Source organism: Misgurnus anguillicaudatus, chromosome 10 (genome assembly GCF_027580225.2).
Source record: "Misgurnus anguillicaudatus chromosome 10, ASM2758022v2, whole genome shotgun sequence".
Lineage (NCBI taxonomy): Eukaryota > Metazoa > Chordata > Actinopteri > Cypriniformes > Cobitidae > Misgurnus > Misgurnus anguillicaudatus.
Window position 1 is genome coordinate 22,474,734 of NC_073346.2, and position 27,430 is coordinate 22,502,163.

Below are 27,430 nucleotides of genomic sequence, written 5' to 3' on the forward strand. Positions count from 1 at the left end.
GATCATTTATACATTGTTAAAGTTCTTTCAAACTACAGCAGCACCAAATGGAACTGCAGCTGGCTTAGCCAGAGGTGGGACTATTTGAAACAAGTTAACTCAGTTTTTAAAAAATTTTCTCAAAACATGTTTATTGTGTTTTATTGTGCTACTTGGCTGTATTTTTTATTATGAAGGCTTAAATCAAAACAAACCAACTGCAGTCTGATTGATATTAAATCAAAACGAAATTTAAGAAACAGAGTTATCTCGTTCTGGAACCAACTCTTCATTTGTTTGTCTGACCAATGAAAGATGTAGTTCTTAGAACTTGTTTGAAAACAATAAAATGTATGTAAGATTTACAAGCACGATCTAAAAATATCTTTTTATGTACGTGTGGAAAAGTAGCATATGGTAAACCCCGAAATGCACTGCAGGATTGTTGCACTCCTATAAGATCAATACCTTATCAAAATGTGCAACGTGGATTGGTTAAACTCAGGTAGACTGTACAATGATGACACGGAAGTTTCGGCGGCTGCGTCACACGTTAGCGCAACGTAACCAGCATGTGCTCGTGATAAATATATACCAGTACGCAGGTCGTAGCAGCAAACACACTGTGCAGTGATCATGCTAAATTTCTGACATTGTCAGAAAACTATCGTAGGCTATCTTTGGATGCAAGACTGGGAAAACGGCCATCTTGGAACCTCTCTCACTGTATGACATAGGACCACCAATGAAGACCCACAATCACAGAAATTGCGACGATTGTTTCACAATGGCAATCTTTCTTTCATCTGGGACAGCTAATAATCGTGCAGTGTATCTTGGGCTTAATAGGCAATATGTCCATTAACTTTCTTTGTCTTCTGTTTGATTGTATAATATGGAGCATACTTTTGGGAGTATTCGCCTTGCAAGTGAAACATCTATCAAGTAAATAAAGAGACACCAAAGAAAGGATTTGGATTAACCAAGATTTGGCAACCATAGGCCACACTGTGTCCCTCTAGCTCATGGGTGGGCATTCCTGGTCCTGGAGGTCCACTGTTCTGCAAAGTTTAGCTTCCACCCTAATCAAACACAGGGTTGGAGCTAAACTTTGCAGGACAGTGCCCCTCCAGGACCAGGAATGCCCACCCCTGCTCTAACTCATACCCAACACCATAACGTTTGCTGGAGTGTATGTGTGTGCATATGTACTCTATTAGCTTCCCCTACAGGGCTGACCACAGAAATAGACAGCCAAATCTCTCTCTCTGAAAGGAAATTGTTTTTCCATGTCTTTGAGAACCAGTATTTCAAGCAATAAACCAAAAATAGCTCAGGCCTACACACTTTAGCCAAGAGCACAACTCAAGAAGTGAGGACGAGAGCGGCTGAAGAAGCAACTCAAGCGCTTTACAAGCGCAGACGTGAAGAACGTTACATTTGTTTTCTTTAACTGTTGCCAAGGGGTCGGCGGGGATGGCGATCAAGAGCAATGGACAAAAGTGTCGAAGCTTAATAAAACTGAAAACCCAGACCGGTCACTAGAGATTTGAGGCTTCCTGTGAGGAATGCAATAACACTCTCTTTATCAGAAACTCAAGCAGCAACAAGCAAGACTTAATACTGGCACAAGGGAGGGGCACTTTAGCCTCAATAGTGGTTTGGCAGCCTAACAGAAAGCCAAACATAGAGAAACACACAAACAGCAATTATAAAAGCGAAACCATTCCCAGGCCATCCATCTCTAATCACTGTCACTGTGCCGTGCCTCAAGTCAATAGCTTGGCCATTGGGAATTCTTGAGAATTTCTTTTCCACTGTCAGAAAAAAATGTCAAAATATTTACCACCATCTGCCACTGGGGCTGTACCCTTTCAAAAAGTATAGCTTTGCACCCAAAGAGTTCATAGTAGTATCTCAGAGGTACATATTGGTACCAAATCTATATGTATCTATACCCAATTGTATATACCCTAGTGAAAAATCCAGCTAAGACCAGCATAAGATGGTAGCTGGTTTAAGGTGGCAGTAGCTAGTCTAAGCTGGTCCTCCCAGCCTGGCAAACCCTGCTAAAAACAGCATACCAGCAAGACCAGCATATGTTGTGTTTTGGTGCTGGTTTGTTAGTGAAGACCAGCTAAACCAGCACCAAACCAGCATCAGCACCAGCTAAACCAGCATTAGCACCAGCTAAACCAGCACCAAACCGCATTAGCACCAGCTAAACCAGCACCAAACCAGCATTAGCACCAGCATCCCATGCTGGTCATACCAGCAACACCAGCATATGTTGTGTTTTGGTGCTGGTATGCTGGTGCTAATGCTGGTTTACCAGCTAAACCAGCATCAAACCAGCATAGACCAGCATAATTCCCATGATGGTCCATGCTGGTTTGATGCTGTTTTTTTCAGCAGGGAAGCTGGTCCTCCCAGCCTGGCAAAGCTGTTCATCCAAGCCTGGCAAAGCTGGTCAATCTGAATCTGGTGAGTCAGCTGGTCTTCCAGCCTGACCAGCTTAAAAAGTGAACAAAACACAGCTAGACCAGTTTGCTACACTAGCTAAAACCAAGCTGGGAGACCAGCTAAAACCAGCTCACCAGCTTATGGTGGTCTTAGCTGGATTTTTCACTAGGATATTTGGACTTTTTAAAGGGGTCAGCTGAGTGGCGTGAATAATAAAGAAAGAAAGGGATCAATTGGGGTACATTTTAAAAACTTTTTAACAGTGTGCAAACCATATGCAAATGTCAAAAGAGAGTTGTTAGTTAAACTGACCCCTTTCTTTGCTTCTACTGTTACCTCATTTGTAAGTCTCTGGACAAAAGCGTCTGCTAAATGATTAAATGTAAATAAGAAATGTCATTCAGTAAAAGGCCTTGATGGGAATTTGTTCAGTTTACAAAAATAGTAAGATACAATATATTCTATTAAATTGAGCACTGAATCTCTATCTACTATCATCATGCATCCTATCTTTTACAATACTGTAGCTCAGGCACACTGTAAGTCCTCTGATAAACCGACAGATGCTACTGAATGGAGCCCCCACTCAAAATCTTCTTATTAATAATGAATTACTGGTCTACACCTAATCATCACATACTAGCAGGTTATAAACATGGAAAATAGGCTTATTAAGCTGCATACTACTTTACAAATCACTTTCATCGAACCTCTATCCATTTCCATCCCTTCACCTTTCTCTTATGATGGACATTATAGTTTTAATTCTCTTGCAGCTGGATCACTAATTAAAATGTCTGCCAGAGAGGCGTTAGTAACATATACAAGCAGGTGTTAAACATTAATCGGCTTACAGACAGACACTGGGACATTGATAAGGTTGCTCAGCACTTTTGAACTGTGATAACAGTGTTCACTAAATTCTAAGCATGACTGGGCCTGAAAATTGAGCGAGGCTTTTTACTAAAGGAAAGAAAATCTCAAGACTTATTCTGCCATCTTAACCTTGTTGTATATTTTTCAGTATATGTATATTATATGAGGATCTCTAATGCTAAAGCCTCTAAACGGCCACCTTCATCAAAAATAAGATAATTATATTAACCGAATGCTGTTGGCACATATTAGGTAGTGCTTCATATATATATATATATATATATATATATATATATATATAAAATGTACATTTATTGCTCTTACAATGCATCTGGTTTCGGAGCTTGAAAATCTAGTCCCTGAAGTCTTTTCTCCAGAGAAAACTGTGGAATAAACTCTGTCATGATAACAATAAATGACATAGAAGAGCAAAATTAATACAAAGGAAATCAGGAGAAGGGGTTAAGATTATATACATGGTGAAATCTTGTAGCAGTGATTGCTTTTATAGTTTTGAAAAAAGAAGCATTATATATGAAATTCTAAATAAAATTAAAACTTATGAATAGAAAATTAAATATTTTGTATGGCAATAAAATACTGAATTTGTTTAGAGGTTTAAACATGATACATGTGCCTGTTTTAGTCACAATCAATGAGAAATTTCCTCACAAAACACAAGATCAGCACCAGAAGATACAATTACCCACGTTGCTCAGTGTAACAAAACATATCACTGAAAAACATACAAAGGATGAAGGTTTTATTGCTGTTGTCTATATTGATAATCAGTATGAGAGTCGTTTTGTAAAGTGAACATCAGTCGTGGCTGATAAGAACCTAACCCCTTATTTTAACTGAACAGCCAATCAGATAACACCAATCACAGTCACCATGGCCTCTGACTGGCTGCTGATGACATCATTACTACAGAAAGTAAGACACATGACCAATTAATGAGCGAGTGCTGCCCAGTCAGCCAATAAGGTTACAGTTTAAATGCCCCTGAAGACATGCCAAGGAGGCTGACGGTGTCTTTTCTCTTTCCCTTATGACCACTCAACTAAATCGACTAAAAAAAAAAAAAACATATACATTTGCTTACATACCTTAGCACCAGACATCATATATTCATTCGCTGACAATTTAGGCACAAACAGATGAGGATGTATGCCTGATGAAGGCCAGACATTTATTCCATAAAAATGTAATGATTTTCTTTGGATCGGGCATATTAAGAAAATAATATATGCAAATACCACGACAATAATATGAGGAGAGAAGGCCGCCCGGTGTTTCCACTCGCACTGACGTGACGTAACACAGCACGCTCGGTCTGACTTGTAAGATAAACAAAGTCACGTCGAGCATGGCTGGGCACTGCTCGCTGATAACTGCAATGAAACATCAGTGGCAAAGGGCTGATAGTGGGAAGAGTTAAGACAGGTCAAAGTGAGGGACAGAGCAAAAGGATCTGTGTGGAGAGAAATCCATCCATCAGCTTTAAAGGGGACATTTCACAAGACGTTTAAAGAAGTCAAATAAATCTTTGCTGTCCCAGAGTACATATGTGAAGTTTTAGCTCAAAATACCATATAGATCATACGTTAAAAAGTGGGTTAAAATTGCCACTTTGTAGGTGTGAGCAAAAATGTACCGTTTGGGGTGGCCTTTTATATGCAAATGAGATGATCTTTGCACTAAATGGGGTGCTGTGGTTGGACAGTGCAGATTAAGGGGCGGTATTATCCCCTTCTGACATCACAAGGGGAGCCAGCCAAATCTCAATTCCCTATTTTTCACATGCTTGCAGAGAATGGTTTATCAAAACTTGGTTACTGGGTTGTTCTTTTTCACATTTTCTAGGTTTATACAAGCACCAGGGATCAAATTATAGCACTTAAACAGGGAAAATGGTGGATTTTCATGATATGTCCCCTTTAAGGCCAAACACAGTCAACCTTTCATCATCACTTACAAAAAGGCTGTCAGCTTATTAAGCTATATAATGAAATGGAGATAGCAAGGATAAGCCAAGCAATATGATATAATGGATAATTACTAAATATTCATATTTGAAACAACAAATTCATCAACATTACCATTTATTAAGGATATTTTGTCATCTATGTTTTTGGATATTATATTTCACAAGGCCTTTGTCTCATTTTTGAATTTCATCAATGCACACAAGTGTTGACAGTGAATAGGGTTACACCTGAGCTATTCTTAGTTTTTCATACTCCTCAGAAAGTACAAGCATGCAGAGCTCTTACTCCATCTACTGGTGACTCGTGTGAATTGATCATGACACTGGCTATGAATACCATTCTTCAAAACTTCAATGGTATGGCAGAACTTTTCTTTTTGCCTACATATTTACTCCAAAAACTGCACTCTGCTCTGTAAACGCTGCATTCATTTTGTGGACCTGTCCTGTCATCACATAGCAAAACACTATAGCCATTTGTATAAAAAGTGAAAATTGTGGTGAAGTATTTAATGCTCCAGCTTGCTAACATAGATTAACCAAATGCATAACGATTATTTGTGAGATTGTTCAGCATGTCCATTTAAATACTTTTGCAGATTTTATGATATTTATACACCTAAAATTATTAAATATGATAGCTCACATTCAATGTTACTTGGAAATGAAATTATGTAACTGGTTTATAAGCTGAATCTCCTTATGTGCTTTAATTATTTTGTCCATCTTTATACAGATATATTAGTAAATATATCGTTACTCATTAACTTGTAACCGCATAAATAATTGATAACAGGAACAACATAGAAGCCTTTCTGAAGGTTACTTAAAATTTAACTGCACATGAGAATCTCATAAAATTTAGACTCCAGTCCTGCAACTTTAGTTTGAAAAGCTGCTTCGAAACAATGTAAGAAGATTGTAAGAAGAACTTAAATATAAATAAACTGACCTACCTTCTAGGAAATATTTGAGTTCTTCCAGTTTGGCCATTTCTAAACAATCCAATGAAAGAATATACCAGAAGACCTCTAAAATGAATGAGGCAACTTTAGACCTGAACATCTCTGCATCTCTGTGTAGAGAGCTGAAGAAGGCATGCAGTGAAAATTACAGCACTAAAAATGCACTTCTAGCTTCTAAAGGCCATGAAACAGATTAATAATTAAGTACAAAACATTAATTTGAAATACAAATGCAGTAGACCAGGCCTATAACTAAAACTGCATGTGGATAAATATGTTCTTCACAAAGAACATCATCTCAGATTCAAGAAGTTACACACATAATGTCCCAAGTAATAGTTTCCGTAAACCGTCCACACAAGGAGGTGGGGGTATGGACGCGTGATGTACCAGAGAAAGTTCAAGTGTTGTGAAGCAGCTCATTTATAAATTAACTTACTTTGGCACGCAGAGAATATTCAAAGATGTTTAAACAGAGATCATTAAAAATACTTCTTAGAAAGCAATTCATGCTTAAAAGAGTGTGTCCAGAAGAAGTGAAGCGAGAAGTACTGGATGTACCATGTTCAGCTGTTTAAAGTGACAGCTATCCCAAAAGCTAAGAGCATTTGTTCAGTTCAGTACATGTCACTTTAGCTGGTTCTTTCTCCTTTCTCTAGATGCTTGCGTTACAATGTTAGGTTGCTAACAAAGTCATCTAAGCCGGTTTCTTTTGACCACAATAGTGCCGGCCACTATGTCATATACAGTCCTGTTATGTTGAAAGAAAAGCAGCGTGATGAATGCTGGAAAGAAGAATGCGATGGAGAAGTTCTTGTTTAAAGCTCTGACGGTTGACCTAAAAGAAGAAGAATGATAGTCATTTCTTTCAGTATTATTCTACATATAATCCTTAAACATGTAGTGAGAATTAGGAACTACATAGAATTTATACATATTTAATAACGTTACTAACGCAGAAAGTGTGACGTTTGTTGCCGGTACCACAAGAACTCGGTTTGGTTGTACAAGGACAGAGCTGTCACATGTCACCACTCGTAAGCCAACTAGGAACTTCCCTGGTGTGGCCCCACCGGCTCCCCATATACATATGATCTGAAATCAATCAAGAATCGTTATACAAGTCTGATCACATTGAGCGTTAATGTTAATTTTTGCGCATGTACAAACCTCATAAAAGCAAACTAATATCCTGTACACCAAAGCCACGAGCATCATCTTCTGTAGTTCCTCCATAGATGTGTCCTCATCTATTTCCTCTACAATGAAGTGCATTGCAAACTTTGAGATATCTCTAAAAAGGGATTTCGAAAAGACAAGGGGGTTAAATCATCTCAGTCCCATTTTTGCTGACATGAAATATGTTAGGAAATAAAATGAATACATATAAAACATAAACTCACTTCATTCCACTCAAGTGGACAATACTGAGGATTATAGTTGCTTTAATAAAGAAAAGAATAAAGAAATCCACCATTTCCGCCAAGAACCGTTGAAGAGGTGATGGTATAGAATATTCTCTACCTAAACAATATATTACAGATATTAACTACTTTTCCAAAACATTGACATGATGCAGATCACTAAGATAATAATAAATCATTTGTAGTGGACAAGCATACTGAAGTTTAAAGCTCGATCACGTGGTGCATGTTGAAGCGTCAACTGTGAAATCTTTAGGCGCTGCGCAGACATTCCTGCATATGACATCTAAGCACCGCGAGAGTTGCGCATTCTACTCGCTCTCGCAGTTTTTTGTGTCATACGCCGAACGATCTGCGCAGCGCCGCATACAGCCGAAAACGCCACCAGATTCCCTGCTTTGTAACGATCGCTATCATATTGCGCTTAACAACAATAAATACATTTTTTAAAAGATTTTTTATCATTACCTGGCTGCTGAGCATTCCCGTTTGCTTGTCGTTGTTGTGGCAACGGCGCAGGAGCTGTTGCTCGATAGCTGCTCGCGTGCCCAGCCTGACCTGCTCCGTTACCCGCGGCTGCAGCAGGAAAGGATGGTACAGGAAAGCCAAACGGGTTGCTTAACCAGTTACGAAGGTCTCCGTTGGGCATGTCAGCAGCCCATGTCGTTGTTCCAGGGGTTTCATTTGATCCTTGTGTCGGAAAACACGGTGGGAAGGAAAACGAAGACATGGCTATCCAGCTTTGCCAGTTCATATAGCTGTAGTAATACTGCCACATCCATTCCTGTAATTTCTCACAGTATTCAGTCGTGCTGACAGCGGTAGTTGCGTCTTGTTTACCCTGAGAACGGGGCTTGTGAATCTGCGTTTTCATTATTTCGCCGTTTGCTGTCCTGCTCGTTTCCACCAGCGATTTATCCTTATCGCGAGTGTTTTCGTCTAACTCCGCCATGACACTTTTGTAATGCGACGACGTAATCAACTTCCGGCGATATTTTATAGTGCATAATAAAAGTTGGTTGATGTAAGATCACAAGGTATATTTCTTCTAAGCAATTTTGAAATCTTAGCTGGAAGGATAGGATTTCTGCTTTAGTAAAATACATCTGGATTTTATTGAATGTTTAGCTCATTTTAATGCAACTTGAGGCCCCTTGAGAAGTTTGTTAAGGTCCCCTAGTGGACTCCAGCTCTATTGATAATTTTCTGTCTATGTGGACTGTACCTGTGATTTGCATTTGATACAAAAAGAAATATGTAAAATGTTAAAAGGCTTGTTTATATTGACTAGAGAAAACCCCTTATAGAAAACAATTGGCAGTTGTTGTTAACAATGCATCCTATATACAATGCATCTAGCCAAATAAAATAAGTACATTAATTTCTATGAACATCAGCTTGTAGAGTTTTAGGTGAAAATCATCATAAGTCTATTGCATTTTTGGTTTTCAGCGTCCTTAATTTATTCAAAATGACAGAAAGTGAATAACAGTACCCTTTAATAAATTTAACTTACAAAAAATACAGTAGTATGAGGATTTAGCGCAATATATTACAGTCACAATGGAGTAAACAATGACCACATGGACCTACATAAGACAAGTGCTTGAATAAGTCGGGCATCATGAAATCCTCTTATAAATCACATCAACGGCAATATCCAATGAGTTGAAGTAACAATAAGAAAATTGTAACAATGTCAAGGTACAAGTTGAGCGCAGCATAAATGTATTCTTCTGGGTTGATGCTGTATTTGTGCTTTCCACCTAGGATTAACTGAGTGTCCATCACCAAGTACTGCAAATAGAGAATGAAAGAAGACAGTGGGGTTACGGATGTAGTAGATGAGTGCTATTTAGCAATAATGTCGTAGACTCATGATCCACATGAACTCATCCTAAATTATGCATAGGCTATTTACATTTACACAAAGCATGATGTAACAAATAATTTCTGTTTTTTAAAAGTGCACCTACCACAGAAAAGACCAATGTTCCCAGCGATGCATAAACGATGTACAGGTACTTTGGAACAAAAAGGAAACATACATGTATATAAACAAAACAAGTGAACAGTTTTGATAAGTGGAGGAAGTATATGTTAACTACATGTCTTACCTGCGATCTCAAAATGGCACAAAGTAATCCAAAAGATAACAGTGTCCAGCATATTGCCCACATACTTCCAGAAGCAAGCGTGAAGTCCCACTGTAAACAAGCAAGGCCTCAATAAATTATTACTAATACAGTTTACATTTTGCAGTCATCAATTATGTTTATTCATACATATGTTCAGATCACTGGAAGTACTTACTTTAGACTGGAATGCAAACAAACTCATTGCAAGGGACACTAAGGCAGTTGCACCAGCTGCCCAAAGCACTGCTTCTGCTGAATAGAACCTGCATAGTAATAAATAAAGTTTATTTACATTTTTATATCACCAATAGGCTGTAATGACTATTAATCAATGTATATGTCAATCTGTTAGAATGATGCATTTCACTTACACTGTTACTGATCCAAGGAGCAAACCTTCAGCAATCGTCTATATTAGTACAGAAATACTTAGCAATTACACAATTGTCACAGTGGCTCAAAACATTTTAACACTATAGTTGCACTTTGCTTTTACTTACAAACAGCCCTAGAAAGATGAAGTTTAAGGGAACCTTTCGGCGTATTTCACCACAACAGGCGAGCACAATGATTAGAACAAATGTTGCACACCTTGTAAATTTTAAGCAAAGATGAAAAAGGTTATACCACTTTGTATTAGTTGCGCATGAACTGCACACTTCATCTTTTAAGCATGCAGAAGACATTAAGAAGAATAACTAAATGCTCACATCATAGTGTAGGGAAACCATGATGCGCTTCTCACCCAGTCTTTGAGTGTCACCCTACAAAAGTAAATAAATAAGGACATAAATTTATACATTTCCTCTTTACCAACCAGTACTATGTTTTTCACTAAATTTATGATATGTTACATAAAAGAAGTTCTTATCAATAAAACAGGTGCTAAAAGCAATAAAGTCAATATAACTCAGTACACATTATTATATAATTTGTGTAAAATGATTTAAAGCAGGTGTGGCAGGTTAAACACCGCCGGCCTACTCACCAATAGAGAAAAGCACAAATAATTCCAACTGTTAGTAGTAACTGAACCGTAAGCGTCAGGTACACTTTTCTTATGAAACCTGTGTGCAGCACATACAAAAATCACAACAAAAAAAAACATCTATTACAGTAAAACACTTTTATTATTAAAAAAAAGATATATTTTTTACTAATGACATAAAGTGATTAAAGTAAAGCTTCAAGAAATCACAACTGACCTCGTCTTATGGAGGCATCTGAAAAGCAGTTCACATCTTCAAAGCCTGTGTTATACTCTGGGGGACTGCTGTCTGGAAATCCCATATCGATTTGTTCATCAGCTGGGGGCATCATTCCAACAGGTGCCTCCCCAACTTTTCCCTGCATTTCATTTGGATGTTGCGGGGCATAATAGGGGTTGTATGATGGGGGAGGCTGCACACTGCTCATATTGTCTCTATCAACAAACCTAATAAAGCAAAATATGAAAATATTAGATAAGAACTAACAAAACAGGTAGAGGTCAGGTTTCTTTGTTATATAAACAACTTGTGGCCAAATCCAAAGAATCATTTAATGACAGACTCAAGCATGGCGGTCTGATATAACAGTGGAAGAGTGCAAACGGCATGCTTAAAAGCCCAAACTCAGACAGCGAACACCCACTTGAGACTGTTGCAGTATAAATGGTCAAGCAGACAATATATCACTCCAGTTAAACTTCATCACTTCAACCCGAATATTCTTGATATTTGCTACAAATGTAAACAAGGAGAAGGGAACTTTATTTTATTGTATGTGGGAATGTACTAGAGTTAATTGTTTCTGGGTTAAAATATTAAATATTACAAGTCAAATCATTGGTAAAGATATCCCTTGGATCATAGATTGTGTACATATCTGCCCCAATTTTTTGTTTACTGGAAGCTAAACGTGTAATTGTATGTTATTGGAAAAAAAGAAGAAAGTCCTACTGTTTCTCATTGGACAAAGCGGATGACCTCATGTTTTGCTTTAAAGATTACTTTTTTTTTTTAAATAAAATCCATATATTTTGGTCAATTTGAAAAATGTCCTACGATTTCCTGGATAATCTAGATGGCGATGCTTTTGTGGAACTGATGGACATTGAGAGTTTATAGACAAGTGGGATATCACTGTATGTTTTTTCCTTGATAAGGTGCTTTCCTTGTATTTAACTCTGTAAGATTTATATTTATTATTATTTCCTATTCATTTTTTGTTTATTTAGTTATAATGAAAAATTGAACAGTTTATACTAAAAAAGTGAAAATATTTAATAAATAAAAATGTTTGTGAAAAAACTAACAAAACAAATCTAGAAACTGATAATCATCTATCTGTGTCTGTTAAATCGACAGTCATCGTCAACCACACAGATCTTTTAACAATACTGATGCTGCTGTTATACACGTAATTAACAAACAAATGTTATTAGACTCACAATCTTTTTCACAAATGTAATAACAGTTGATCGAGATCTAATTTTCCTTTATAATGTAATTTGTAAAGTGATAATATCGTTGAATTTAATTTAGATTAGATCTGGCACTTACCTTTTAGCCTGGCACCAATTTGCTTCCTATTATGATCTGTGCAGGGCAAAGTCTACTCTCAATCAGTTTGTCTCCAGGGATACAGGACTTTGCCTAGCCCACCAAATCAATACACATTCATGAAGGTCAGGTTCGACTCTGTGTGTGTATCAGTGTGTTTCATATTACACAATGAAATATAATCTTTAATGATATTATTTATAGGAGGCCTACTTTTACTGATCAATCCTGTTGTATCTGTGCAACTATTTCTATGTTGTTTATTTGTTATGTAAAGTGTATGACTTTAACAAAAATCACAAAGTTAACTAAATTACACTAAAATTGAATGAATATGTGTTTTATTACAGTAGCAGCTTGTGTCGTAATTAATAAACAAATGGTGTAATTAATTAAAAACAAATAAATTATGTATCATTTAATGGAAATGTTTTATTTATTATTTTGTTATGTTTTGTAATGTGTTCTATGGCAAATTTGAGTAACTACATCAACCTGTTGATTTTACCCATTACATTATCACATTCTGTAAGCAGGAAACAGCCACAAATAATTATTTTAGCACATTACATAATATATCCTGTAGATGGCGCTAAACGCAATAGCAACAAGCAAATGTACAGGTGATACTTTAGTGATGAATAAAACATCTGCATTTAAGTTAAACTGAACGACAAAAAAAGAAAAAAGGTCAAGATCAAGTTAATGTATATTAATAATTCATTAGATTCTTATTTGTATGTAAATATATCCAAACGCTGGTGGATCAGTGCTGATTAATGAATAATTCATTAGCTTCTGCAGCAGTATTCATACCCCATTGCTGCATGCGCAAAGAGAAACAAGCATTTGAGAATTTACAAAAGAAATGAAAGAAACTTGTGCCATGAAATGTTACCTGTTTCTCTGTTGCTGGCATTTAAAGTTTTTTTTTTGCGTGCACAGCATTACATTTTATTGTGTGTTTTAACATACAGCCATTATAGAACCTGATTTGTTTCTCGATATGACTGTTAAATACTTTTAACAGTATATACGTTTACCTTACCTTTCCACATACATTAATGTCTCGTTTTACAAGTTGCCCTGTTTTGATGCTCAACCAAAGATACAGGCAAATGTGGGAGGGGATGAGAAGAGGGAGGGAGATGGGGGACAGAGGCGAGGATGGGAGGGGAGTAAAAAGAGAGAAAGAACTAAAGATCCGTTCAGCCACTGGTCTTCCATACAGTGCTTAATATTCAATGACCTATGATCCAAACTAACGCAGGGGACGTCAAAACAACAGTGCTTTTATCTCAAAGAGGGAAGCACAGGGGTGAAGTGAACTGCCGCACTTGCACTCAAAGCTATAGCTCAGCCTCGGCCATTAAGAAACTTTTACTTTTAGGATTTTATTTCCACAGTCAGGATGGACCGGCGTCTTGTATCGTATGCAAATACGTCTGCTGACGTAGTTGATCATGTGGGTTTTGGCGTAGATCCCCCTGTGAACGCGATTTTTTTTCGGCTGTTGTCTTTAGGATTCGGTTGAATCTTTACGATCGCGCGCTTCACACGTGGAAAAGTAAGCAAATTTGGACCTTAGCTGTCAATACCCTCACATCACAAGGTTTTCCGTTGGTGGTTGGCAGGTAAGAATGGCTGAATTAAAAACGGCCTCGGTTAGATAATGAGCAAACAAGCCTCCAAGTTACAGACGTTGTTTGGATATACGCTAAGTTGTTGACTGGAACGTGCTATAAAGTGATTGTGAGTTCAGTTATTGTTTTCGCTGAACTTTGTTTGTCTTAAGCGTATTGTGCAAAGCGAATCACTTGAATAACCGCAATAACCTGACCCGATAACCTCGGGTTTATTGTTACCAATGCCGTGATTTTGTTTGGCTTGGGGAAAGTTTTTCGGAATTGGTAAAGTTAAGGGGGAATAGGCGCGAGAACATGTCTACTTCTCTGATGTCGAAATAACCAGCAAAATATGGCTACCAATGTCGACATGGCGTTACGTCGGTCCAAGTAATTTTATTGGACTCTGTTTCGTCTCAGTGAAACCCTCCCTTTCAATGTATACAACAATCGTTATTGCAATTCTAACCACGATATATTAATGCATGCAGTTGTATGAAGTGAGCATGGCACGCAACTACTTTGATTTCGGGTTGGTGTCGTATGATGTAGGCAGTGGTGACGCCTTCCACGACCATACTGCATGCACACGCATCAGACGCGAGCCACATTGCAGCACTGTGTTCACATCTGTGTTATAGTTACCAAAATTGTCGCATCCACACTATGAGAGAATCACTGCAGCATTTACCTCTAGACCTCTTCCTGAATGTAATGTAATGTAAATTATTAAAATTACTTATTTAACATAACATAAGAATTGCATTTGAGTTGTTAAAATCGTATAGTAGCATAAACCACTCAGTCTTAACAGTAGTGATTTTTTTCTAGGACATCTCAGGTGATTCAGATGTGCAAAACTAACAGCATACACTTTATGTTTGTTATCCGTCATTCACATTCATTCTTTAAACACCAAATGCTGTCTCTAAGTATGTGCAGAACTGATTTTAGATCAGATTTCCTATGAACAGGTTACTGGCAACTCCGTTTGGGAATATTTCCCCTGTGAGCTTTGATTGGATATTGCAGAGCAGTTTCACAGAAACAGAAGGATTTCTTGAGTTTGATTTAAGTCAAATCCAAAACATTATTCTTTTAGATTTTTTTCATCTTCTCATATCAGCATACTTAGATAATATGCATTTATCTGTACAGTTTAATATGGTCCATTTGTATTTTCACCCAATGCTCCTAGCATGTCATGTTCAGCCTGCATAATAAGAGGTTTTGTTTGTTAAATCATAGCATATGGTCAAAGGACAGGAAAGCACATTTGATTGTGCCTGTCCAAAACGCTTATATATATATCTCCAATCTTAAACAAGTTTGTTTACCCAGTGACCAAGCAGAACAACAATACATTATAGTGTTTATTAAACATAGCAGATATTTGGCTTAACTGATATGTAGAAAGGTTTAGTTAGATTTAAATACAAAATCATGCTTTTTTTAAGTGTTTAACAAGTGTCGTCCTCACTGAATTTGAACCAAACCACACTGGCATTTGGATACAGTTTTGAGTTGATTTGGGACTAATGCCATTTTGAAAAAACTATTCATGCTCAGCCTGGCAAACATATAATTGACGATCCTTAACGTTCACCTTAAAAATGTGTATCAGGATAGGCAGACTTGTCTTGTTAGTTGTTACAATGGTTTTCTGCATGGAGTAGTCAAGACGGAGGTAACTGATACGAAGTAGTGACACAATGTCAGAAGTAAAACTCAAGACCACAACTATGCCTGACTAGCTTTGGCACAAAATGTGGTTTGTGCCAGGTGACTGGCTGGATTCAAAATGGCTGCCTGCGTTCATGAGGAGCTGACGTCTTTGAGGAGGTGGTTGTTGCTGCCTGTGCCTCATAGCTCGGGCTGTTGGTGACTAAGCCGACAGTCGCTTATGTCACAGCCGTGGGCTGGGCTACCATGAAAGCTGTGTTTTCTCTCTCGCTGGTGGTGGTCATGACTCTGAAAGCAGAGCTTCTTTGTCAGGGAGCCTGGCCTCGCATCGGAGCCCGGTTATTTGTTAGTCATCCCTCTGTGTTCATGTTCTGGAAAAGATGTGCGCTACTACTAAGTTTTGGTTAGTGTGGCAAACTGCCCTGAGCTCCTCTCTGCAGTGTTTACCGTGTAATGTGCGCGCAACAAGTCGTGTTACATCACTGTTCTAGGTTATATTCATTACACATGCTATATCTAATTATTATCTTGATAATATCTGTTGAAGCATGTTGTCCTGGCTGAATAGTGGTGATATAAACAGCTGGGCTCTTATGCAGATGGGTCATGGTGGTGTAGATTCTTGTCAATTAATCCGCACTTCTTCTGAGTTACAGATGTCCCAAAAAGAAAAAGAACACCGGTTAAAAAGGTTGTTTTTATAGAAGGGGAAAATGTGCAACATTTGCCGTCACTGTGTTGAACTGGCTCACTGTTGCCAATATTCTGCCCTACTTTCTTTCAGTCGCGGCCCAGCTCTATGCACAGGGAGACTGCATGTAACTGCACAGATCATAATATTGAGAAGTATAATGATGATTATGCACAAATGATAATAATGCTGATGATTCAGAAAGATTAAGTAAAGCTGCACAGTTAATCATATTTTTTTACAGTGATCACAATGTCTCTCTTGGTTAATTGTGCATTTTCGTGTATAGTACTGGTGAGCTAGCAAGCATAGATTAACAGCCTGATGAACTTGCATATTATTTTTATTCTAGATTATGTCTATGAATGAGAGACCAAATAGCTCTTTAAGTATCAGCCTCGCACAAGCATTTCCTTCACACGGCTCTGATTTGTCACTTTTTCATAGTAGTATTTATGTAACATGGGATAAATGTTGAAGAGCGGTTGCCTGTTAGGTGCACCTGTTCCTAAGAGGCAGAGCAAAAGTACCACAAATGTTAAACAGGATGATAAAATTACGTGTTGCAGTTCCTTTGTTGTCCTGTTTAAGTCGCCTCTATAATTTAATATAAATTGTTTACTGACTTAAAATAGTAAAACCTAATTATTGAACAATGAACAATATACTTGTTGATTTATTTATAGTGATAATGATGTTTTTTTTCTGGGTTTTTGGGTTGATTTGTTTTTCAAGCTATAGAGTTATTAGCTTAGGCTAGTTCAGATGCAAAACCCTCTAAGTGCGTCTGACATGTTTTCTTGTAAAATTAGCATCTTTTACAGGATTTTATGTTTAGGTTCAGTCATTTTACTTTAATGGCAATGAAAACAAATTGGACTATTTCGCTGCAAATCCCTCTATGTGTACATGGGCCATCACTTTGGACAAGACCGTAAACCGTTGCAGAATCACTAAAGATGCAACTTGAAACAATGCAAATGATGAAAGTCAGAATGTGAAAATTAAGAACCTGAACTACACATTAGGGAGTGCTGTGATCCATGTCACCTCCACATTCGGGTTGTATTCAGCTTTGAGTATCACAAGGGACCCAAGTTTTAATAGGATCCACCGGTCATTTTGCGTGCTGTCGTTCATCCAATCCATCATTCATGCACTTACCGTGGGTTCACACCAGCCGCGTTTGAGGCGTCAAATTTGCGTGTACCGCGTCTAGTTTGCAGCTTGAACATTTTGAGTTTACTCGCTTGCTTCATTCGCGCGTGAAATTCTAGTCATCGAGAGATTCACACGGAAATTCGCGTCATGGGAGGGGCTTCTGCGACTCTGCTCAGTTTCTGTAATTACGTCACTACTAGAGCAAGCTCCTGATTAGTTAACGCGGTGCGTTTTTTCGCCAAAGTTAAAATTTTTCAACTCCCGCTTTGAAAATGCTTCAACTCCCGCGCAATGCTCAATTCGCGCTAAACGCACGTCAACACGTCTTCACATTGACTTAACATTGAAATCACTCGTGCTTGACGCTCTACCGCGGCTGGTCTGAACGCAGCATTAGAGGACTTTGTTCAAACATCGAACAAAGCCGTATTTTTGAATAACCTATTAAAGGGATAGTTCACCCAAAAATGGAACTTCTGTCATATTTTCTCACTCTCATGTTGTTACAAACCTGTATAAAATTTTTTATGATGAACCTAATGGAAGATAGTTTATTTTGAGGAATGTGTGGTCCCCTACCCAGAAATATTAATTTGGTTGTCATTTCACCTTTTAGTGCTTAATCCTGTTCTGTACACACACAGTTTAGTTATATACGGGACTTACAACCACATTCTACAACCAAACTAACTCCCGCAAAATGCAGGTAGTGACAACCGCATTTACAGAAACTCTGCATAGTGTGTACATAACCGAACAGAACAACAAGTAATTAATAAAGTGTTTAAACGTGCCTCATGGACATGACAGGTCTTTCTTCTAAAAAAATAGAGTCCTAGAAGGGGAAAAAGTCTTCTGTATGCACGGTGCAGAAAATGTGACAAGTGTTTGCTAACTAGTGTTGCCATATCTTGCACAAAAAAACAGCGAACAATAGAAGTCAAATAATAAACCAAAATAAATCCAAATGCTTAACCTTAAATATTGGGACCGGAATCTTCACACTTTAATAACACCAAAAACTTGATCGCTTCATGAGCCAAAAACCATAAGTGGTTAAGCGCCAAAACGGTATGTGAGTACAAAAAAAAGACGAGGACCTGGCAACACTGCAAGACAGCGCGCTGTGGGGCAGCCTCACAAATGCGTACAATGCCAAGAAGGAGGTTTATTGCAAAACATAACGCTGTTAAATTATTTTGGTTAAAAGAGGAACTGTATTGTATGGCGTGGTGGCATTTATGGGAGTACTTCGACTCGGCGCAGTAACACCCTCCCTCTCCCATTATGAGAGGGAGAAGGGGGGCGGACTTTTCAGGCGAGTCGAAGTACTCCCAAAAGTGCTATTACGCCATAAAATATAGTTCCTCTTTTAAATCCGCTTAGAAAAGCGCTACGTTTTATTTTGTACCACCAAACTTGCCCGTACAACCACTCGTCTTAAATAGGAAAAACGCCGATGTGTTTGGTCACTTCCAACCCCATCTCTAAATGGTACCATTGAATGAATGGGGCTAAGCTAAATGCTATTGAAGCGTCGCAGCGCGCTCCAGCGCTTACGTGCACGCACACAGATGATAGAGGGATGTATCAACAATTCTTAGTTAAGGTAATAACATATTTTAATATTGAAAATGAGTAGACTATTCCTTTAAGTCAGTATTCTCTGCCATGAGGAGTGTCTGTTTCTAGTTTGGAGAGGAAACGTATTATCTTTGAAATGGTGCCTTTGAGCCCTCATCAGAAATGATTGAAACATTTAGATAAACTTCCAAGATAATAATCCAACTTTTTTTCCTAGGTGAAGAAAAACAACCAGTGAATGAGAATAGGAATACTTTCCACACAGGACCTGGACGTCACAGACATTGTATGCCCGAGAAGGAGACCATCTCTGACAGGTACGTTTATTTGTGATAGCAAAACAATGGTATGGAGTCCAAACTGAGCATGACTTAGATAAAAAAACAGCTTTGTTTGTACATCAGAGCCAGACCAACCCTCTCAGCAAGCATAGTATGCTTGTGTTGTCTTATTGTGATCCTAAATAACCAATAATTTAATGTGAAATCAGATTGTGTTTAAAAAAAAAGGTTTCATTGTGAAGATGATTCCAGACATGGAGACCGATGTTCTTGCACCTATGAATGCAAAAATAGGAAAAGTCATATTTTTTCCAAACTTCGTCCCAGCCTGAGCCGAGTTAAGGAATTTCCACACTTTATTTTGTCTCAGGCAGCACAGTTACAAACTAATGTTTCAGTTTCTGCTATATTAGCTAAATATAGACAGGCTGTTGTTTACTTCACGTCAGTTATGAAATCATTGCATGACGAAACAATGCTGATTTAATTCCCATCAGATTGCAATGCATTAGACCAGATAGAAAGGGTATAAAACAAACAAACTTAGTTTATCCATATTCAATTTCTACCTCCCTAGTTTTCCTCAAAAGGTCGGGTTGAGCTTTAGATCTTAGTGTGATCTCTATGATTCAGCCCTCTTGTGTGCCGTGACTCAAACTTGCAGATGGATGTCAGCAGTGATCGCTGCCCAGTTGTATGACTCTGATTTGTTAAAAAGTGTTAAATGTGCCAGAGACTGACTTGAAGCAGCTGAAGATTTGTTTTTTATTGTATTGGAATATTTGAGGCTAAACTTATGAAATAAAGAAGACTAAAGTGGTCATTAGGTTTTGAACTGGCCCTAAATGCATAAATGTTAAAGCTTTATTCTGTTCAAATGATAACCACTAAAGCATGTCAACAAACTGGTGTTACCAGCTTAGTACTTTATTACACAAAGTACTTCTGAGGTTCAGAAAAGCATTGCTTTAGATCCCAGTGTGACCTTTTTCAGTATTTCATAACTCTCTGGGACAGCAGCCATAGAAGTTTGCGGCTGGCAACAGGGATTTGGTTTCTTTTGAAGATAATGTACACAGCTGAGCAGCTAGGCCTTCACCGACAGACACGTGATGTCCTCTCTCTTGAGTTACTGAGTCAAAATGTGTTACAGGGCATGTTTTTCGTGCTTAACAGTGGCGAGATGATTCCTCTGTAGATTCAAACGTTTCGTCATGATTTATACTTTTTTTGGCCTTTTAGCTGATAGAAAGTGTCCTTGTGTATTTACATTTGTTTCCTCGTGTGCCGTATCAACAACATGCACAGTTTTTTGTTCATTGTGGCTGATGAAAAATGTGCTAGTGCGTACAGTACACCAAGAGTCTTTTGTCAGTAGATGGGGAAGAATAAAATATTATTCGCATCCATCTCTCGGTGTGGGTTTCACCCCTAAAGAACGGGCTCTGCCAAAAATAGGAATGCGGAACGTTCCTCATCTGGATCTCTGTGGAGAAAATCCCTCCCACCTGCTGCTAGGCCGTTTCCATGGCAACGCATGAGTCCAGATTTTTCGAGGCCTGTTCCCGAGTACCCCAAATCACTATGAGCCTCGACTCCTCTTTTGGCTCTTCATTTACACCGAAACTATTTTTCTAACAGCGACATCTGGTTCTCTGTTGCTGTAACCTTTTGCCAGGAAGATATTGATGAATACATTTTTGAGTATCAGGTATCACTCTTCATGTAGAGATGCTGCACCCTATTCTGATACAAATAGAGTCAGTGATGGTCACATTTTTAGTCCATAAATTGGTGAAAGTATGCTTATGAAAAAAAGCACTCCGTGTAGATTTTGTGCTGTGCTGGAGGCTTCTAGAGCGCCATTTGATGAGATTTAAATTAATTCCGCCCGATCCCAAATTCAGCCCCCCACCCACTGTGCTCCACAGAATTAACTGAGCTCTGTCTCCACCCCTTCACAGCAGCTCCGCAGTAACATCCTCTACTGGAAAAATGCATGTCAATGCATGCGAAAGCAGATGGGCCAGGCGATATCTGTTTTGCTGTTCTCTGTCACACTGTTTTTATTATATATTAGAAATTGATATACATGTGTGTCACTCGCTTATGTTTATTTGCAAATTTATATTTGTTTAAATGGCTCATTCAGTAGTAATTGTACAGAAACTATTTTACTTACCGGGTGTTATTTGGTTTTTTGTCGCTTTTATAGTTGTTTCTTTTTAGTTGCCATTTGGACTTTCACATTTATTTATTTACTGACAGGTTTTTTGTTCTCTTTCTGTTTGTTTTGACATTTGCTTTAAACAGAGCCTTAGCCAATAGTACACCACAGTCATTTTTTACTTTCTGTCAGTACAGCTATTGGAACCTGAGGCCAAGAATGTCTTTTTGAATGGCTTTAGATTTTATGTATGTGCTTACAACTTGTGTCTCATTGTTTTTCATTTAATAGCCGTAAGCCTTTGGCAAACACTCACTATTCAGAGTGTGCATGTAAGCGCATTCCTTTCATGATTTTTCCCCTTTCCTTAATGGTTTTTTATGAGTTTTTTAAGTGCGATGATGTGTTGAAGCAACCTTCCTAATAATTGTAAAGCTGCTAATATCTTAGCTGCATGTTTTTTCAAATGCTTAATAGGAGATCACTTATTCATTCTTTCTTTCTTTATATTTTTCCACATTTTAAAATTTTGTGAACTTATTACAACTATTAAATTACTATTGTTGTAACTAAAATCATCCAAAATAAATCAAAATTTGAAACCTTTGCCTGGAATTCGTAAAAAGATACACTTGGTATTTTATCAAGCAGCTTCTCACCTTGGGAAGTGCTTAAAATAGTATAATAGGCATTTTCATCTATTGTGGGCTTTTATTGGCTTCTTTTCTTAATTATTTGTGACCCTGTCTGTGAAAACCAAGCTTAAAGGATTAGTCCATTTTCTTAAAAAAAATCCACCATGTCATCCAAATTGTTGATGTCTTTCTTTGTTCAGTCGAAAGGAAATTGTGTTTTTTGAGGAAAACATTCCAGAATTTTTCTAATTTTAATGGACTTTAATGGACCCCAACACTTAACAGCTTTAATGCAGTTTAAAATTGCAGATTCAAAGGACTCTAAACTATCCCAAATGAGGCATAAGGGTCTTATCTAGCGAAACGATTTGTCATTTTTGGCAAGAAAAATAAAAATATGCACTTTTAAACCACAACTTCTTGTCTTTCTCCGGTCGTGTGACACGCCAGTGCGACCTCATGTAATACATCATCACGTCAAGAGGTCACGGATGACGTATGCAAAACTACGTCCCAGTGTTTACAAGTGTGGAGAAAGAGGACCGTTCCGACGTTGTTGTATGTGGAATGATACTAATTAATGTCTTTGTGTCAGTTTATTGTTTAAAATGGTCCCCAAATGTGCGTTTCATATATATAACACGTGACCTTTTCATGGCATTACGCAATTATGTGAGGAGGACCGGAGGAAGACGAGAGGTTGTGGTTTAAAAGTGCATATTTTTTATTTTTCTTGCCAAAAATGACAATCATTTCGCTAGATAAGACCCTTATGCCTCATTTGGGATCATTTAGAGTCCTTTGAAACTCCAATTTTAAACTGCATTAAAACTGTTACGTGTTGGTGTCCATTAAAGTCCATTAAAATGAGAAAAAAATCATGGAATGTTTTGCCTAAAAAACATAATTTCTGCTCGACTGAACAAAGAAAGACATCAACATTTTGGTGAGTAAATTATCTGGATTTTTTTGTAAAAAGAAAATGGACTAATCCTTTAAGTCATTTTGGGGATTTACTGTTTTCAAAATAAAATCATCCTACATGATGTAAAGAACAATCTGTGAAAGAATAACCTTGATAACTTTAATATTGACTGAGTAAAGCCATGTTAATGATTGAAATTAATGCAAAATCTGAGAATTTGACGCTCCAAATATTATTTAGATTTATGACACTTCAGCGTGGATTTCACAGCCAGGGTCACATTTGGTCCAAGTCATCATTTTTAAAAATATCTTAAAAATGGAATTTTAGTTTTCTAATAAAAAATGTATTTTGCGAAAATTATGTTTTGTCTACATAAGTAATTTTATACATTTTAACATATACCTTTAAAATAAAATATTTTCAAGATCATGATCATAAAAATATTTAAAAACCTTTGAACAATACTGTATAAAAATATAGGCAGCTACTGCTAGAAACACTTTCAAATCTACTGCATATAAACTTTATTTCACAGCACATAGAACGAAAATACCCAGGGCTACATTAGACTTGTGCTATCACATTGAGTTGAGGCTGTGATATGAGATGCTCAGGGTCCCATCCATATTTAATCAGTCTCCAATGTACTGAGATCTGCCGAGGGCACCACAAGCCCGAGGAAGGCTATTATTGGACTGGACTAGTTGGGCCTGGCACATGATGTTTTTGCCCCTCCCATCTAGACTGTCCACCATATAGCTGATGCCTCTAATTAAAGCATGTAAAAGTGCTTTTAATACACAGCACAAAGCCATCTGAATGCTTTCATGCAGTAGCCATAACTACAGCATAGCAATTGGATGCTTTTTAATAAAGTTCTGTAGTCGGCTGTGATGTTTCTGATACTAAATCAAGTTGTGTTGTGTGAACTTACTCTGCAATGAGTACGGTTTTATGAAACCTGTGTTGACAAGCACTTTATAACATTGAAAAATGAAAATCCATCACAGAGGATACACTTACAGTTCAGCTGTTTTGGAGTAGTCTGCATTTTCACATGTGTCTAGGCATCCCATTAATTTCATATTATCTTGACATTACTGTTCATATTACTTTCATCAGTATCTAATTAAGGTATTATTACTCAGTGATGCTTTGTTTTTGTCTTTGGTTAGACAGTGTGGTCTGGGATGAAGTCTCATGAAGCCTTCCATTGGAGCTGACATTCACAGTCAGCAAAATCATCATTTACTGATCCACCCGTTTAAGACCTGCGCATTGCCCATTAACAAAGCCCCCCTGCACTGCACCGTCCTACTTCCTGACCATGGCTAGTCGAAGAAAGTCGTCAACGCCCTGCATGATCCGACCAGATGACTTGGTTGCAGCAGACGATGCAGATGACATGGACTCCTGTGTGGACAGTACAGAGGAGAATGGATCATGTCATGTGTCTTCTACTGAGGAATGGACAGACAGGAAGAGTTCTGTGAACTCTATGCAGGACACAACAGAGCTGGAGAAACCAGAGGCGAAAACTCAACCTCAAAAGAAAATCCAGGGTGGCTACGAGTGCAAATACTGTCCGTTTTCCACACAAAATCTCAACGAGTTCAAAGAGCATGTTGATTCCAATCATCCAAATGTTATACTTAACCCACTGTACTTGTGTGCGGTGTGCAACTTCAACACAAAAAAGTTTGATTCTTTGACCGAACATAATGAGAAATGCCATCCTGGGGAGAGCAACTTCAAGTTTAAGAGGATTAAACTCAACAATCAGACCATTCTGGAACAGACAATCGAAGGTTCAAACTGTGCAATCATCTACGATGCCACCAGCCTTCAGCAAGGAGAGGACTTGAGTTCTTTTCCTCTAAGCAAATCCACAACGGTTAAAATGGGCAAGCCAAAAGCAGACAGTATTCGGTTGCCAGGAGAGGGTCAGTTGGACAGACTCACTCCAGAGCTACCTAAAAAGCAAATTACCGCAGTGAATGTGAACGGGACCGTGATAATCCCAGATGCAACTCTTAAAGACGGCCTTTCTCATATCATGCCATCCCTGCAACGACCACCTAACTATAATTTTGTACCAAAAATTGCAGTCCCCCTGAACACTTCAAAATACAACCCATCATTGGATGGCAACCTGACCCTCATCACCTCCTTCAACAAGTTTCCCTACCCTACCCAAGCTGAGCTTTCATGGCTCACTGCAGCCTCTAAACATCCAGAAGAACAAATTAAAGTGTGGTTCACTACCCAAAGGCTAAAACAAGGGATCAGCTGGTCTCCAGAGGAAGTTGAGGAAGCACGAAAGAAAATGTTCAATGGGACAATTCAGCCTGTTCAACAGGCGTTCACTGTCTTGCCTGCTCACTTAACTCAGTCGACTAAAGTTTCACAGTCCCTTATCCAGACTGTCCCTTGCCATGTTCTTGGACAATCCAGCCTAGTTTTGGCACCCGTTGCCAATGGCTCCACTGCAACTGCTACTTCTCTTGCACTAACAGTTACAAATCAAATAGCACAGGGTGTCAAGAGACCCCACACAGCACCAATGGTTGCCTCGGAGGTCAAGAGGCCTTCAATAATCCAGTCCGTTCAGAGCACTCCCAAGTCTGTGTCTCCAACACCAAGCCTTTCTTCGGATTGCGAGAAAACCCCCGATCAGATCAGAGAACTGACCGGCAGCTATGCTCGGTGCCAGTTTCCTGATGATGAAGAAGTGTATCGTCTCATTGAGATGACTGGCCTCTCCTGGGGAGAGATCAAAAAATGGTTCAGTGATCAGCGTCATGGAAACCTTAAGGCAGTGCAACAGATTAAAACAGACATCTCGTCGAGGGAGAACCAACCTCACAAGCCTGTCGCCACACAGTTTCCACTTCTAGAGAGAGTAAAAGGCAAATCTTCCGAGCAAATGAAAAAGTTAGAAGAAAGTTTCCAAAGGACTAGCTTTCCAACACAGGCTGAGATTGACCACCTTGTGGCTGACACCAGGCTCTCCAAAACCGAAATAGATTGCTGGTTTACGGATCGACGTGCACTACGCGACAACCTGGAGCAAGCTCTGCTCAACTCGATGGGATCAAAAAGACTCGAGCATCATCTTCAAAGGGGCACCCTGAACGGAGCCCATGAACAGGACAACCGAGTCAGGGACTCGCCTCTTCCCATTCTCACGTCACCCCTGTGTCCAGAGGCAATTGACGGCAAGTCTCTCGGCCTTCTTAAAGATATGTTTGCACAAACCCAGTGGCCCTCACCAGAGGAGTACATCCAACTAGAAATCCAAACAGGGCTAGCTCGTACAGAAATCGTTCGCTGGTTCAAGGACAACAGATCTGCTCTAAAGAACGGAACCTTGGATTGGATGGAGCAATTTCAAAACCTTAGCAACAAAAGACAGAATGGGCAGAATAGCACGGTGATCTCAGAACAAGCCCAGAGTGTTCTGCAAAGGCATTTTCAGGAGGCGAAGCTACAAAAGGGGGAGGGTGTTGAGAAGCTAGCAGAGCAGTCAAAACTAACCAACCAGGACATAGTTGAATGGTTCACCAGCAAGCTGGGCCACAACGTGCCGGACATCAGCAAGAACAAGGACCAACATGGACAAGCAAGTGTAGACAGTAGGAGGTGGGGTTCCTTGGCACCTGACACTGACAGCAAGGACTTTGATGGACAGAAGGTAGCACGAGACCTTGAAGTCTTGTCTGCTGAGCACAGAGTGACGGGATGAAGTGATAAAGGTATAGTATTTTTTTGCTTTCTTACTTGAACATTACTGGGTGATATTTTAAATAAAAGAGTGAGAGAGAGAGTTGCCTCTTATAATAACGTAGCAGCTGTGGCAGTAAGACACCCGGGATGTCGGCAGTCTGTAATTTAGCCTTTTAGAAAACAACTTGGCAGTGAAAGAGGGCAGAACCCACGTTTTGTGTGTGTGTTAGAAGGGGGGACAGCATGTCGATTTTTAATTTTTCTTTCAGACCTCCATCCATAATGTATGAGTCAAGTGGTATTTGTTGCTTGTTCTGTTGCAGAAGAAAACAGGCTGCTATGACTGAACTAGATGGGCCTAATGTTTAAGGAATGTTGTTGCACATGGAACCAATGATCTCTGACGCTATCAGTGGAAAAAGTGGACTGGGAGCTTCAATGAAACACTGTCCGGAGAGTGACCATGGAGTGCCAAAGTTTGACTGCTGTTATTCAGTGTTTGATTTTTTTAAAGGGCCCTTGTAAATATTTTTTTCTGTACTTTGACAGATTTGTAAAATTTTTTGAAGAT

The 27,430-nt window shown here is 38.6% G+C and overlaps 3 protein-coding genes across 6 annotated transcripts; 1 reads left to right on the forward strand and 2 right to left on the reverse strand.

Moving 5' to 3' along the window:
• Positions 1-5,410: 5,410 nt before the first annotated feature.
• On the reverse strand, positions 5,411-8,680 carry fam8a1b (family with sequence similarity 8 member A1b). The gene is made up of 5 exons (XM_055211389.2): positions 8,166-8,680; positions 7,677-7,797; positions 7,444-7,567; positions 7,229-7,368; positions 5,411-7,111 (listed from the first exon to the last, which is right to left on the reverse strand). Exons 1-5 carry the CDS (start codon positions 8,647-8,649, stop codon positions 6,967-6,969), a joined length of 1,014 nt encoding a protein of 337 aa, XP_055067364.1. The 5' UTR covers positions 8,650-8,680; the 3' UTR covers positions 5,411-6,966.
• Positions 8,681-9,135: 455 nt separating this feature from the next.
• LOC129448028 (protein lifeguard 1) lies at positions 9,136-12,526 on the reverse strand. The gene is made up of 10 exons (XM_055210054.2): positions 12,379-12,526; positions 11,041-11,270; positions 10,824-10,902; positions 10,546-10,599; positions 10,336-10,426; positions 10,207-10,244; positions 10,011-10,098; positions 9,815-9,904; positions 9,674-9,721; positions 9,136-9,494 (listed from the first exon to the last, which is right to left on the reverse strand). Exons 2-10 carry the CDS (start codon positions 11,249-11,251, stop codon positions 9,345-9,347), a joined length of 849 nt encoding a protein of 282 aa, XP_055066029.2. The 5' UTR covers positions 11,252-11,270; positions 12,379-12,526; the 3' UTR covers positions 9,136-9,344.
• Positions 12,527-13,631: 1,105 nt separating this feature from the next.
• Positions 13,632-26,888, forward strand: zhx2a (zinc fingers and homeoboxes 2a). Of its 4 annotated transcripts, none has more exons than XM_055210055.2 (3): positions 13,632-14,012; positions 19,340-19,439; positions 24,309-26,888. In XM_055210055.2, exon 3 carries the CDS (start codon positions 24,461-24,463, stop codon positions 26,876-26,878), a length of 2,418 nt encoding a protein of 805 aa, XP_055066030.2. In that variant the 5' UTR covers positions 13,632-14,012; positions 19,340-19,439; positions 24,309-24,460; the 3' UTR covers positions 26,879-26,888. The 4 variants fall into 4 exon arrangements, with proteins under 4 accessions (XP_055066030.2, XP_055066031.2, XP_055066032.2 ...); XM_055210056.2 differs by having other exon boundaries at positions 24,313-26,888; XM_055210057.2 differs by lacking the exon at positions 13,632-14,012 and adding an exon at positions 14,107-14,130.
• Positions 26,889-27,430: the final 542 nt, after the last annotated feature.